Source organism: Dasypus novemcinctus, chromosome 27 (assembly GCF_030445035.2).
Source record: "Dasypus novemcinctus isolate mDasNov1 chromosome 27, mDasNov1.1.hap2, whole genome shotgun sequence".
Classification (NCBI taxonomy): Eukaryota; Metazoa; Chordata; class Mammalia; order Cingulata; family Dasypodidae; genus Dasypus; species Dasypus novemcinctus.
In genome coordinates this window covers 17,735,142-17,749,411 of record NC_080699.1, presented here as the reverse complement: position 1 = coordinate 17,749,411, position 14,270 = coordinate 17,735,142, and the positions used below count along the sequence as shown (strand labels likewise).

General features: G+C 44.8%; 1 protein-coding gene across 3 annotated transcripts in view; it reads left to right on the top strand.

The window, feature by feature from the left end:
- PPP2R1B (protein phosphatase 2 scaffold subunit Abeta) overlaps nt 1-14,270 on the top strand; it is a 32,632-nt gene that overhangs the window by 13,688 nt on the left and 4,674 nt on the right. The window contains exons 11-15 of one of the 3 annotated variants that reach the window (XM_012520686.4): nt 440-500; nt 4,306-4,460; nt 4,814-4,956; nt 5,299-5,390; nt 9,572-9,693. In XM_012520686.4, the coding sequence (XP_012376140.1) occupies nt 440-500; nt 4,306-4,460; nt 4,814-4,956; nt 5,299-5,390; nt 9,572-9,693 (573 nt within the window). Of the gene's footprint in view, nt 1-439; nt 501-4,305; nt 4,461-4,813; nt 4,957-5,298; nt 5,391-5,817; nt 7,256-9,571; nt 9,694-14,270 lie in introns of those variants that run through there. The other 2 variants (XM_004481132.5, XR_009183765.2) reach the window with 2 other exon arrangements.

The window sequence follows — 14,270 nt, the reverse complement described above, 5'->3', positions numbered from 1 at the left end:
AGAAGGAAAGACTGCATTTCAGTACCATTTCTTTTAACCTGAGAAAGTCTCCAAAGGTTGATCACTATGTAGAGAAGTGTGAAAGCAAGGAAGGGTTCACATCCATCAGTCATGAACATTTTGTTTTACAGTTTTTTGTTAGTATTTTTTTCTCCTAGAGATTTTTTTTTGGTAAAAAAATTTTTTTAAAGCAGTTTTATTGAGATATATTCATATACCATACAGTCTATCCAGAGTGTACAATCAATGGCTTTTAGTATGCAGTATATTTAGTTTGTTTGTAAATCTCTTGGTATTTCTTTTCTAGCTGTTTCCTAAATTCAGCATATTCTGAAACAAATGGTTTTTAGCTTTTAATTCACCATGTTGTAATATAAATAGTCTGCCTCGAGTTCTAAACTTCAGAAATGTGTATTGATGGACTCTTCTCTATCTATAGGGTGTGGAATTCTTTGATGAAAAGCTAAATTCTTTATGTATGGCCTGGCTTGTGGACCATGGTAAGTAGATAAGTTAAAAACATGCAAAGCCTCTCTTTTTGCATATATCCCATGATTTTCTTCCATTTCCTTTTTATATAAGAATCCTGATCTGATCAGATATTTTGCCTTTCCAATATAGGGATGTAGAAAACCTTTGCTTAAAGTCCAGTTAGCTTTCTTAGGACACAAATTTGACATTTACTTTTTACCAGTATTTTTCTATCTTCTTAAATTTTATTTTCTTCATTAAATAGTCTCTTTGCCCTGTTTCTTCCTTACTCTATTCCATTATCTTCAGACTCTCTCCTCTCTCTCTTATATATGTATTTACTCCTTTCTTATCCCAAGATCTTTGTTGGACTCTGCTGTCATTTTGACTTCAGCAGCTATAGACTAGACTGGCAGGGCTGGGATTCAGATGAATGGCCTTTGAAGAAGAAATGGCTATTAGGAGTTTTTGAAGTGACACAGAGAAGGAGGTATACACTAGGGCAGTAAAAGATTCTTAGTGGGAGCCATCAGCTGTGACCAAGGGTAGAGGAGGGCCAAAGTTTCTAATTTTGGTAAAAGGAGGCCTTACTGCTTGTACCCTAACTGCTGCTGCTAAGGATGCTGAGAGAGGAAAAACTTGAGGCAGGGCCAGAGGGGACAGCAGAATTTAACCGTTGACTTTTTGTGAGGTCTCAAGTATATGTATATATGCGTATCTTCGTCTGCTGGGTGGCAGCGGGTAAGAGAGGAACCCTCTGTACCAATGACATCCAATGCAAGGTTCAGGTGCAGACTCAGTGGCTTTAAACCCGTTTAGCTGAGTACTCTAGGGCCTTGTAATACATTTACCTGCAAGCCTTGGTTTATGTGATAGGCGTCCTGTTTCTGTTCCATAGTACTTTATATACTTTCTGTTATTGAGTGTATCTCTTTGTTCATCTGTGGATGCTTATGCCTGGATGGTTGGATGACTTGGGATGTGGTGTAGGTGGTTCTGTTAAAGGCATATTTGTATCATATGGGAGATCATATGGTTAAGAATATGAAGAGGAGGGTGTGACAAAATATGTGAAAATCTGTAGGGGCACACACAGACACATACATTGAGTGTTTACCCATTGGATTGTGAAGACTGAATTATTTCTTTATTCCTTTTTTTCTTCTCTTTTCATGTTACCTTTGCATGGCCTTAACTGTTTTTTTCCTCAAGTTTGGCCAGTCATAGGAAAGAAATTATTTATGATAACTATTTAATGTTAGTGGAAATGATGCATCCCAGCAGATCATTTATGCTTTCTTTGAAAGCTGGCATTCTAGATTAAGGTATTTTATTTTAAGGAACTTTTGAAGTCCCAATAGTCCACAAAGATTTAAAGTCCTCTCGCCTTTTCTATCTGGGATTGCTCTGTCTATCTGAGCTTATTACTCCCTTTTTTCTCTGATTTTTTTTGGTTCTAATTTGGGAGAGGTGAGACCTTTGTTTCTCTTTCTGTAACAACAGACTCAGGAGGGTCTGCAAGTATTACTTGAAGCAATGTCAGGAAATGTCAGCTGTGAAATTATTAATCAAAGATTTGTGGAGCATTTTAGATAACTCTTATATAATGATCACTGACCAATTAGATTTTTTGAAACTTTTTTCTCATTATTAAACTACTGAAAGAATATTGTAAAAAATCCAGAAAAGCAGAAGGAAGAAAGTGTTAACTTACCTATGTTTCAGTGGTTGAGTAGTGTCAATCAGAGGCAGGAATTTAGAAAGGGCATTAATTTTTTTTATGTAATAAAGGAAAAAATATCAAAGTAGTGAGCATATACAGGGTGAGTTAGACATTCAAAGACTCTTGCATGTCAGCCAGACCTCAAGGGGGTGTAGGAGAGAAAGAGAGAGACAAAACAAGGAGAGAAAAAAATATGCAAAACTGGGAAATGGTTTGCATTCTGTGGGCAACAAAATTGAGACAAGCCAAGAACATAGTAGGCATGTGACCAAGTAGAGTTCTGTTCAGCTAAGGTCTGCTCCATCTCCAGGTCTCAACCTTTGGTGTGATGGCTTTATGATAAGGACAGTCTCAAACCAGCTCCACCTTAGGGGAGGGGTTTGTGACAAAGACAAAGACTCTGCATATGAAGGGAAAGAATTTGTAACACGAATGGGCAAAATAGTTGATTTGAGCTTTCTTCTGGGGCTATTGACAGGTTGCTTTTCCCATGGTCTTTGGTCAGGTTTAGTAAGTACTGGTAATAAATCAAGTCGTTTCTTGCCCTTACTATGTTGCTTGTTCTCCTTGCCAACATCATTGCCTAGAAGGATCTGTGAACTGGAAAAAGTTGGATGTTCCCTGACTGGGGGCTTATATCAGTTGTCTAGGATCAGGGCAACCTGGCTTGGAGAGCTAATCCTGCCTTGCCTGTCACCAGGGAGGGGTGGACCAGAATATGGAACCTCCCTAGGTTCGTTATCCAAGCCCAAATCATGAATTTGTTGTTGTTTTTTTTCCTTCTAATCCGCCCCCCCTCCTTACCCTGCTGTTTTTGCTGTGTCCATTTGCTGTTTGATCTTCTGCATCTATTTCTCTTTTTGTTTTCTCTTCGTCTTTCTCCTCTAGCATTCACTGGGATTTGATCCTGGGGACCTCTGATGTGGAGAGAAGGTTCCCTGTCATCGTGCCACCTCAGTTCCTGGTCTCTGCTGCGCTTCACCTTGACTCCCCTTGTCTCTCTTTGGTTGCGCCATCATCTTGCTGCGTGACTCACTTGTGCAAACACTCAGCTCGCTGCACGGGCACTCACGTGGGCACTCGGTTCACTGCGCAGGCACTCTGCTCACCACGCAGGCACTAGATCACCATGCAGGCATACTTTCTCTTCTTTTTCACCAGGACGCCCCAGGGATCGAACCAGTGTCAAATCATGATTTTTATTGGACCCATGAGAGGTGAAGTATGATACCAGGCCTGTCTTTGTTGAGTGCTGAACTCACAACTAATTGTTGAGGAGATAGTAACTCAGACCTTCATTACCTAGATTTAAGATGTCTTTGATAACTGATATTGTAGGGAATTATTAGATGTCAAGGCAAGCACAGAAGATATTTAACATGTCTCAACTAAACATTTTTAATGTAAAAGAGGCATGTTGGACCAAAGGTTTTATTTACTGTTGTGTGGATGACCACAGGAACCTCTGTGTGATCTCTTTGACATCCTTCTCCCCTCATCCATTCTTTCATCTACTGGAATAATCTCACTAAAAGTACAACACTGTCATTGGGTCACAACTTTCCTTTAAAATATCCATCATTTTTCTTATCAAGTCTAAAATTAAGTTTCAGGATAGTCTGTGTCCTGGGTCTACACAGATCCCTTTTTTTCCCTCTCTGTGCCCCTAGTAAATTTTTTTGCTCTTTCCAGGTATTCCTTCTCTCTTTTAGAAAAAGCCTCCCTAATCTAGATCAAACTCTCATCCTTTCCCAAAGCCTTCTCAGATATCCTTGCTCACTCTTGAAACTCTCACAGCCCTTACAGTCTTTACTATGCAGTCTAATACTGAGGTATAGTCAGTCTTAAATCATGGGACTTTTTGGGTTGCATTAGCTTTTATTTCTCAGATGGAGTATAAAATCTAGCTTATGTATTCTTTATATAACACATAGCACATAGTAAGCACGTAGATATTTGCTAATTGGTGATGCATGTAACAAACTCTTTACATCTTTTTTCCTTAAATATACATTTTGAAACTAAGATTGAATCAGTATATTGTGGGACATAGCTGAGCATGTTTGTTGCAGTAGGATTAAATTTGGAGTCTGTGTTTTACTCTTTTGCAGTATATGCTATTCGAGAAGCAGCCACGAACAACCTCATGAAACTAGTTCAGAAATTTGGTACAGAATGGGCCCAAAGTACAATCGTTCCCAAAGTGCTAGTAATGGCAAATGATCCTAATTACTTGCATAGAATGACCACTTTATTCTGCATTAATGTAAGTATTACATAGATGTTATTGCTAAGCCCAGGCATTAATTATTCATGCCTATTTCTGAATTCTGAATATACTGTCTTATATTTGGAATATATTTCTTATACTGATTAATCTGGACAGCTATGAGATAAGAGAAAATGTCAGTTTAAAATTTCATGTGAAAATCTACAGAAGTGTTTTATAAGCTGCAGTTCAGTTATGAATTCTGTGATTCTTTGAATGTACTTGGTGGCCCTCATTCAGATGCTCTGAAAACATTGTTGGTCAATTACTTTCTCATTAAATATTAGTCCCATTAGATTTTGGAAATTAAAAAAAAAAGGTGTTTTAAATGTGCCATCTTATTTTTCTAGGCACTGTCTGAAGCCTGTGGTCAGGAAATAACCACTAAACAAATGTTGCCCATCGTATTAAAAATGGCAGAAGACCAAGTAGCTAATGTTCGTTTCAATGTGGCCAAATCGCTACAAAAAATTGGACCAATTCTAGATACCAAGTAAGAATTTAGTGTTACTCTTATTTTTAAAGTAGATTTTAAATTTGCATTTTACTGGGGAGTAACAGGTAAAATCAAATTCAGTGATACTTTACCTGCATTTGCCTAAAGAAAATAAGGTAATTAAACAATGATTTTTTTGAGAACGTCCACTTAGATTTTTATGATTTTGTTCAGTATATGTGTATATTGTTTGATGCTAATTTTCTGATAATTTCTTTAGAAATTAGATTTGTTTACATTGTAGGTGTTTTAAAATGTTGTTTTTTTTTTTAATTTTAAACTTTAAAAATTACCACAGAGTCCAGTAGACTGCCATAGATAACGACTATTGAATTTCAGTGCTTTGCAGGGGGAAGTTAAACCAGTACTACAGAAGTTAGGCCAAGATGAAGACATGGATGTCAAATACTTTGCCCAGGAAGCTATAAGTGGTATGTGTTTCTATTTTCTGCTTATGCTTTGGTTAACAGGGTTTCATTCCTATTTTATGCAAGTGATGTTAGAGCGACAAGGTTGTCAGCTTTATGGGAGACAGGGAGGGTGGTGAATTCATGGACTTGGCAATTCTTTGATTAGAACTTCGTGGCCCATCATTCTCTCATAAAAGGGCAGACCATTTTCTCAGTTCAGTGTCTAGAGCCTCTGGGTAGGAAGATGGCTTTTACTGGTAAAAACAGTTTTGTTTTAGTTTGGACTTAAATCAGTGTTTAAAGTTTTTTTCTGATTAGTATGGCAGAATAAAGAAACTGACTACAATGAGAAATTTATAGTCATGCTTTTGGATCATTTTTTTTTTTTTTTTCATATAGTTCATGAACTTTCTGTACCACTAACCTGATTTTGTTTGGAATTTTCCAGTTCTTGCATTGGCATAATGAGGAACATGAGGGAAAAGACTTTACTAAATTTTTATCACAGATTTCTAGTCAAATGTGTTCTTAAACTGGGTGGAGAAAAATGAAAAACCTTCAAGATTTCATTCAAGCAAATGGCAACAACTTATAAGAAATCATATTTCAATGACTTGATTCTTTCTAAAGATGAAACGGGATTGTTTTTTACTGTCTTCTTTGTTGGGATAATTATTTAAGTCATTTTATTGTTTCTGACCAATTCCTGACATCTGGTATAGTCATCTCTTGATTGTCTCCTAATGATTTATCCAAGACTTTCTGGGCTCTTGAATCCTCACTGTTTAATTGGGCCCTGGCCACTTAATACTCTGCACACCGCATGGGTTTGGACCCAGATGTGGAGTGAGTGTCTTGATGTTTACCTATAACTCTTTCCAAAGTTAAAGTCTCCATTTGGGAGATAGATCAAGATTTGACTGGAGTGAAAGCCACATTCTTCTGGATAGTGATGGTTTGCATCAGTGTCCCACATGGAAGGGGAATGTCGAAGCTCAGGGTTAATGTATTGAATGTTTTGGTTTTTATTTGCTTGATTTTGACTGTAATCATGTCATTCAAAAACTCAACTCATGGACGCATCTTGCTGCTAACGTGTGATGTTGAAACCTAATTGAATCTCGACGGCTCACCCACCGTGACTGCATTCAAACATACTTCTCTCTCTCCTGAGAAACTTTACATTTTGTGCCTCCTAATGAGCAATAATTCTGTTTCATTGTGAGATTTCAGTTTTGTGTTTTCGCTGAGTAAAGGAACCACTGGTATAAACACTGCGCAGACTGCCTAGTCTTTTACTTGCTTCCAGCATAGCTACCCTGTATGGTAGCTGCCCACACTCGAGTTTCAGTACGAATTTTTTGATATGGGTGATGCCAAAGTGTTGTCATTGGAAATGTTTGTTTTTGTGCTTTTATAGTAAAACCTCGTTAATTAATTTCTCCTGGAATTTAAGATAATGGGTTAATCTGAAAGGTTTGCTGAAGTAAATTAGTAGCCTAAGTGAACTACTTAAGAAATGATTTTAAAGCTTGCTTTAAAAAAATCCATTTGCAATTGATATGCCAAATACCAATCAGTGGATGCCACACTTCAATTTACTGTTTACCCTTGGAATGTACCTATGTATTTCAAGGAGAATTTAAATATTTTTTCTTTTCCATTTGCTTACATTTTTCTACTATTCAAACTCAACCTTGTCCCTACTGAATTTTAGTTAATGAGGTTTTACTGTAGCTTTTTCTCTCAGCACAACATACTATGTAGTTTGCTTATTTCCATTTTGGCTTTTGACTTGTTTTGTTCACAGCCTCCCAGCCCTGTTCTGTTTTGTGAAGGCCCAAAGATTCCTATAAAACTTTATACATTAAACAATTTACATAAAATGAAGTTTGACTAAATATTTTCAAATTTGTCTTGCTTAGAAAAGGAGAATCTTTTAAATTAGAAATGACCTGTCTGCATTTTTATACTGCCAAATTCCTTGATAGCCACTTTCCATTTTATTACTTTTGGGCTGAGGATTAAATATTTTCCTCAGCAAAATCTTTTCTCTTTTCTCATTTTAATATCTTACATTATTATGCTGTAAACACTTTAATTTTAGTTTCATGGTTATTTTTTAGTATGTGCAGGGTATGTTTCTTCTTCATTGAATTTCATGCATTGTCTTGATTCTTGGCCTCAGGGACTTCAGATTTCATTGTTTCTTTTTTTTGAGGTACCGGGGTTGGGGATTGAACCCTTCACCTTGTATGTGGGAAGCTGGAAGCCAGCATTTGACCACTGAGCTATGCAGCCTCCCCTGAATTGGTTTTTTCATGTGTTTTGTTTTTGTTTTTAGGTGGTACCAGGGATTGAACCCAGGACCTCATATGTGGGAAGCAGGCGCTCAGCTACTTGAGCTACATGTGCTCCCCATTTTTTCTTTTTGACTTAAGCATAGGAATTCCCTTTGGCTCCTTTGTAGATGGATTGTTCTTTGGCTCATAGCTTGGTCATTTCTCCAGGGATTAGTTTTCCTATCTTGATTTCACTAGAATGTAAGCTCCAGGAGCTCTGTGAGGACAGAGGTTTTAGTCTTCTGTGCCTCTAGAGCCTAGGTGAGTGTCTGCTGTGCATGGCAGGTGCTCAGTAAAAGTGCGTTCAATGTGTGGATTTCTGCAGTATGTCTTCTCCATGCTTGGAATGAGTCATCAAAAGCTAACTCAGCACCAGATTGCATCGCATTCCCCGAGTGACACAATGAAAGGATTTACAAGCTTTATATGGCTCTCCTCCAGTTCCTGTCCTAGGCTGATTTGTATGAATTCTTTTGTCTGAAATGTTCATTGCTGTAGTTTCTCATCCAATCAGTGTACATTAGGTGGATTTGGAAAGTGAAGCAGGGCCACACGTATAGCCTTAGGCCAGTACAAATACCTTGGCAGTCTGGGAATTCCCCTAGTGTTTCTGCACTTGGGGTGGGATTCAACCCCAGGGGCGTTTTAAGAGAGAAGCTTTTGTTTCTTTCTGTGCCATTGAGGAGATAGTGCCCTGAAGATGCATGCTGTTTAATCAGAGTAAACAGGTAACGTTTGGTTTCTGCTGAGACCTCGTTGAAATGATGGCCAGTTGTCAACTAATGGAAATACCACCACTTGGCCATTGCATTGCCAGGCCCTGGGGTTCTTTACTGGACAACTTGTCCTGACCCACGGGCTCAGCCTGTGGGCCTTTGAGCATCTTGTCCAAGATGCTTGCATAGACCTCCCAACCCAGTCGTTAAATTCTGTCATTTCTTTCCTGTTGCAGTTTTGCCCCTTTATTAACTGTGTTGGTGAGTTGGAAGCCTGGTGCTTTCCCACAGAGTAGAAACCACACTGGGTCTCTTCCCCCAAAGCTGGCAGGGCAGTGTGGTCAGACAAGCTGGGTGCTTTTCCTGTGCTCTTGCCTTTTGCTTGTTTTCTCCCGTGTACTTAAATTTCTGACACTTTTATTTTTCTGTTGCTGCTCTCCTATTAAAGCCTCCTTTTCCTGCACTGCCTGGATATGAAAGCGTAGATAGGAAAGGGCCTGTCCCCTCGTGTTCTTGGTTCAACTGAAGTGAGTGCCGTCTGATGTTATATAACTGTTTCCTTTTGAATTTTTTTTGTTTTCTCTTTCCATCCAATTCCTTTCTTCTCTCTTTCCTACTCATTCACGTCTCCAGTCTTTTTTTGTATCTAGAATAGTCTCACTATTCTCCGTTTGCCTCCACAAGCGCACTGTTTCCAGGAAATTACATAATATTCAGTTGAGATGGAAATGTTCTGGAAAGATGAAGGGAGTTTAATTATTTGTTGGGTAGAAAAGCCAGAGTCATTTCTTTCTCCAGAGTTCTCTTTTAAACTGAGAGTATCAGTTTTGCAAGAAGCCAGGCCTTTTCTCTCTTTGGTTGGGCCCCTGTAGGTGTCAGTGGCCAAGACTTGGGGAGCATCCGGCTGGGAGCCATAAAGCCCCTTGGGAGGGTATGCTCAGGCTCCGGAGGAAAGGCCCCTCTGGGAGTCCTCTGTGACCCAGCTTCCCCTGCATGCATGTGGGCCAATCTCCGTGGTGCTTGCTGTGCTTCCCCCATTGTGGTGCTAAAACAAAGGGCACCCTGGCTAGGTAGCACAGGTGGAGGCCCCCAGGAGGGCCGCACCCTGGTCGGGCAGTTACAGTGCCCATGTCTGTATCTCTAGTGGTGGCACAAAGACTGAGGAAGCTAGATTTTCCTGTGAAGGACAGTGACGAGCCCAGGGCCCCTGGGGCTGACAAGAACCACTTCCTGAGACCCAGAGGGCCTGGAGAGAACACTGGGAAGGTAAGTGCCCCAGAATCCCGGCACTGACTCCTGCACCCACAGGCTGAGGCATGGGATGCGGGTGGTCAGCGTGGCTGGTGTGACATGTTGCAGTGGGATAGGTGAGAACCAGTAACGTTTCCTCTGTCCCTGAGGAAACAGTCTAGTTTGAAGGGTCAGGAGAGCATATTTTTTAAGCCTGTTGTCCTGTTTCACTTCTGTCATTCTGGGAATGCTTTGTGAGGAGCGGCTCGCCTGTCCAGCACTCTCTGTCACTCTTGTGGCTTGAGGTTTATCCCCACCGACCTGAGACATCAGAGACCCAGCAGGGGACAGGGGTGGTTTGAGGAAGAGTTGTTTGTAGAAACAGGTCGTTTCCCCTTCCCTCCCAGAATATGGGAAGTTACTATTTGCCATAATTCCTCTCCGGTGGGCATTAGCATTCAAACTAAAAATAACTTTTTAAGTTTACAAGGTAATATCTGAAGGTTTTACAAGCCCCATCTGATGCCACCCTATATTTTGAAGATGTGCAAAAAAAAAAAAAAAAGGTTTAAATTAAGCAGAGTTGGTACTGTCCCCGGCTCTAGGGCTCTTCATGAGGTGATTTACAGCTTCCAGCTCGAGAAGGCCTGACAGGGGCTCCACTGCTGGTGTCAGGCTGCATGTAGCTGATTTGGAAGAGTTGGGCATTCTCACACCCACTCTGGTGGTGACGGTTCAAACATCACAAAGTTTGCCTTTTAAATTCCCACGGCTTTTCCTTCAGTGAACTGAGGCCGTGAAAACATTTTCTTCTGCCTGGGCCCTGAGCTGCAGTCATTCCTTTTAGCATGTTCTCTCCTCCCTGTGGCGTTTCCCACTGGGTTTCCCAAGGTCTGTTGCAGGACCGAGCTGCGGGTGTCTGGTGCGGGCAGCAACGGGCCCCTTCCCCCGGTGGCCACGCCGGGGCAGGAAGAGCCAGGGAGACGTGCTGCTCAGCGCCTTGTCTGGTCCTGGCCCCTGATGGATGCTTGGCCTTAGGGAAGAGACCTTGGCTGAGGGAGAGGGAATAACAGTTTTATTTTCTTAGCACTGCCTAAACCTCAGGCTTCTGTGGGAAGAAAGGAGTTAGGTTTTCCAGCCAGGTCAGGCCACCGGCCTTGTCATTAAATGCATGGTGTGCACCTGGTCTGACTGTGGCCTCACTAAGGCGACCTGTCCACGCAGATGTGCCCAGGACTGAGGGTGGCCCTGTGATGGCCACAGCTGTGGAAGCAACATTAACTGCCACTCTTTGAGCTTAAGTAACTCCACAGGCACCTTGTCAAGCACTTTGACAAAAATCTCATTTCATCCTCAGAACAGCCCTGTGTGATGCTGTCACCTGCATTTCCCAGGTGGGCGTGAGCCTCTCCCCCACCCTGTCATCCTGACTTGGGAGCCTGTCTTTCAGGAGTGGGGGTTCAGCAGCGCTAGGCCTGAGACTGCAGGTCATTCAGTTCAGGAAAATCTGCCGCCTGCTGTGCAACTCCAGGAGTGCTCCCTGCATTGGTTGTACTTAAGGAAAATGCCTGAGGGTGGGATGGAAAGGGACGTGGCTGTTGCCAGGCAGAGCCCTGTGTCCTGGGCCAGCAGCCAAGCGAGCGATCCAGGAAGTCATCCAGTTGCAAACCAAGAGTTGTTCTTAACCCTCCCGGCCTCTGGTGCGCAGCGCTAGATAGCCACCCGCCTGGTCACAGCAGCGGCCCCAGGGAGCCATTCCACGTCCCAGAGGGGAGAACCCAAGGGGTGGAGCCAGGTCGTTTTGGGGTGGGTGCCTGCTTGCGGGGCTCCAGGGCTGACCTGGAAGTCTGCAGAGCTTTTCTTCCTCTCGACAGCTCACGTGTCCCTCCACACAGGACCTGCCAGAGTGGTTTGGAGGGTGTGTCCACCCTGCCAGCCCGCAGCCCAGCCACTCCCAGCCTGAGCCAGGCAGGCTCGCCCTCCCCAGTGGCCCTCCTTCCTGCACAGAGGGCTCTGTGACAGCGCTGAAGGGTGAGGGTTAACGGGACTTGTTTATTGAATCACGAAGTAGCTGTCACATGATTTTAATCAAAACACCATTTCCCTGACAACAGTCATGTCAGTGGTGTTATTGCAGGAAGCAGCAGCTGTGGGGGACATTTGTTCTCCATGCCGAGCCCAGGTTTGGAGACTGGAATCCAGTGAGGCATCCACAAATGAATGGCTGCAGACACTGCCGAGCCCACCCACCGCCTCTTTCGGCCTGCACGCTCGAGCCTGCAGGGTGGCGACCAGAGCCAGCCCCTGCAGCCCGAGTCTCCACTCACACCTCACCTTCTGCCTCTCTTCTTCTACTTCTAGATTTTCCTGTTTTTGTTTTTTCCCCCCACAAACTCTTGAAGGCCACGTGGGCCCTAGGGCTACCAGCCAGTTCCCTCTGGCGTCTGTGTCTCCTCTGTCCTATGTGACCCTCGCTGGTGAACCAGACTGTTGTGGCAAGCCTGAAGAGGGGCTGTTCTGCAGCTCCCAGGACGGGAGGGCCAGGCCTGCCTGTCCATGTTGCTTCTGAGCGCAGCCAAGGGCCCTGCATGCTGTGCTGGCCCCTGCGGGTGAGAACACAGCCGCCCGTGGCCAGAGGACTCGTCCTCTTGAACCAGGAAGAGGCCCGAGGCCAGTTCCACTGAGGAGAGGCCAGAGCCCAGACACCTGATGCCTTACCCACTGGTCCTCCAGCCACTGGATGGGTCCTGGAGTCCACCCAGAGGTCACAGTGGGCTGGTGACAGGGCCAGCTGGAGCAGTGTCCTGGCCTCCTCTCAGCCCCACAGTGGGGCTTGGAGACTGAGCAGTCCTCTAAAGGAGTCCCCCAAGCTCTCCCACCCACCTCCCGGGAGCTTGACCTAGGTGGACTGTCTGTGGGACCCACAGCAGGTGCTGCCCAGAACTCCAAAAACTCCGGCCACCTCGGGCAGAATTCCTGCTCCAAACCTGGAGTGGTGCTCAGAATAGGGCAAGCAGTTTTAAATCTGTGGAGAGTGTTCACAGGTACCAAGCAACCATTTTCTGTCTCCAGTGATGGGACAGTCAGGAGTGAGGCTTGAGTAGGTGAGACTCATGACAGGTGACAGGCCGCCAGTGTCTGGGGAAGGCCTCCGGGTGCTTTCTTAGCAGGCAGGACCATGCTAGGTTGCCCTGAGCCTCCCGGCGGGGCCGGGTGTTACGCAGCCAGGTCTGCGCAGCCTTGGTTGGCAGTGACGAGCCTTTGCAGTGATATGCCCAGGTTGGCGGCAGGGCTGGGGCAGGTGCCAGGGCTTGAAAGGACACAGAAGTTCTCGCTGCCTTCCATGCTGCCCTAGGCTGAGAAGGGGAGGCCCCACTTGCCTAGAGGGCCTTTCTGGGCAAGGGGCTACTCTAGGGGGTGGGTGCAGGTGGCTAAGCTGGACCCTGTTCTGCCAGCGCTGCCCCTGCCCAGGCCCCTGTCACCCTGCTCTTCCACCCTGGAGCCCTCCTCCAGCTGCCTGCTCTTCCCCCACTTCGCTAGCATGGGACCCTGAATTCCCTCCTTGAGGCTAACAATTCCAACCTCCCTAGAGACCAGAAGGCAGTGTCGAGGGCCCCAGCCTGAAGAGACAGATGGGGTGTGAACAGGGGGCCTTCTGAGCAGTACGTTTCCAGGAAACGCCTTGGTGGCTTTTCCTGTTTGCATGCGCCCCACTCTCCACTGATTCCTCATTTGGACATCTGAGGCCCTGTATTTCCCCCCTTTCTTTGAGGAAGATTGAGTCAGCAATCTCTCAGCCTGCCTGGAGGAGCGAGTGACTCAGTTCTGCCTTCACAAGGCCGAGTCCACCGTCGCCTCTGGGCCCGAGCTTTCTGCACAGCCAGCTCCGGGGCCTGGCTCGTCTTCCCTTCACCCTTCCAGGTACCCTCTTGGCTCAGCCCTGTGTGTGCTTGGCCCAACTTCAAAATGCTCTTGGCCTGCTTCAGATCAAGAGTCAAGTTCTGAGTCACTGCCCCTAGGAAAGCCCCTGAGAGACTAATAAAAGGGAGGTGCTCCTAGAGGTGCTGGCAGTTGTAGGTTCAAGGATTTCTGCTTTAATGGTCAAGTTGTGACATCTAGGGCAGGACAGAAATGGCTGCAGGTGCACGGGGAGCTCCCCATTCTGCCTGAGCTGGCTTCTGGTTTGTTTCATCCTGGTGGCTTGTGATCGTAGTTTTGTACTTGGGTGGGACAGGTAATTTGCCAGTGATGCCGCTAAGGCTGAGGTAAGGGCCCAACACCTTATCTTCAGTCAAGATCCTCATCTGTGTTCCCAGCGACATTGCAGTGTGAACTGTGCTCACTGGTCCACCCCTACGGATCCCACAGGGCGGCTCAGCACTGCCATTCCTCTGAAGTGGCATCACTGACCCGGCTACTGCTGAGCAGGGCAGAGCCATCTTTTCACCCCCCAGGGCAGAGCAGCAACAGCTTGTGCAGGTGACATTTCCTTGGTAGCCCCGTGGTTTCCAAGATTTAGTGTACAAATCCCAGAACTTTCTCCAACAATGCTCTTGAATGCAGGCAGAGCAGGGGCTCTCTTACCGTGGAGACCACCCTGAGCAGGGAGGGTA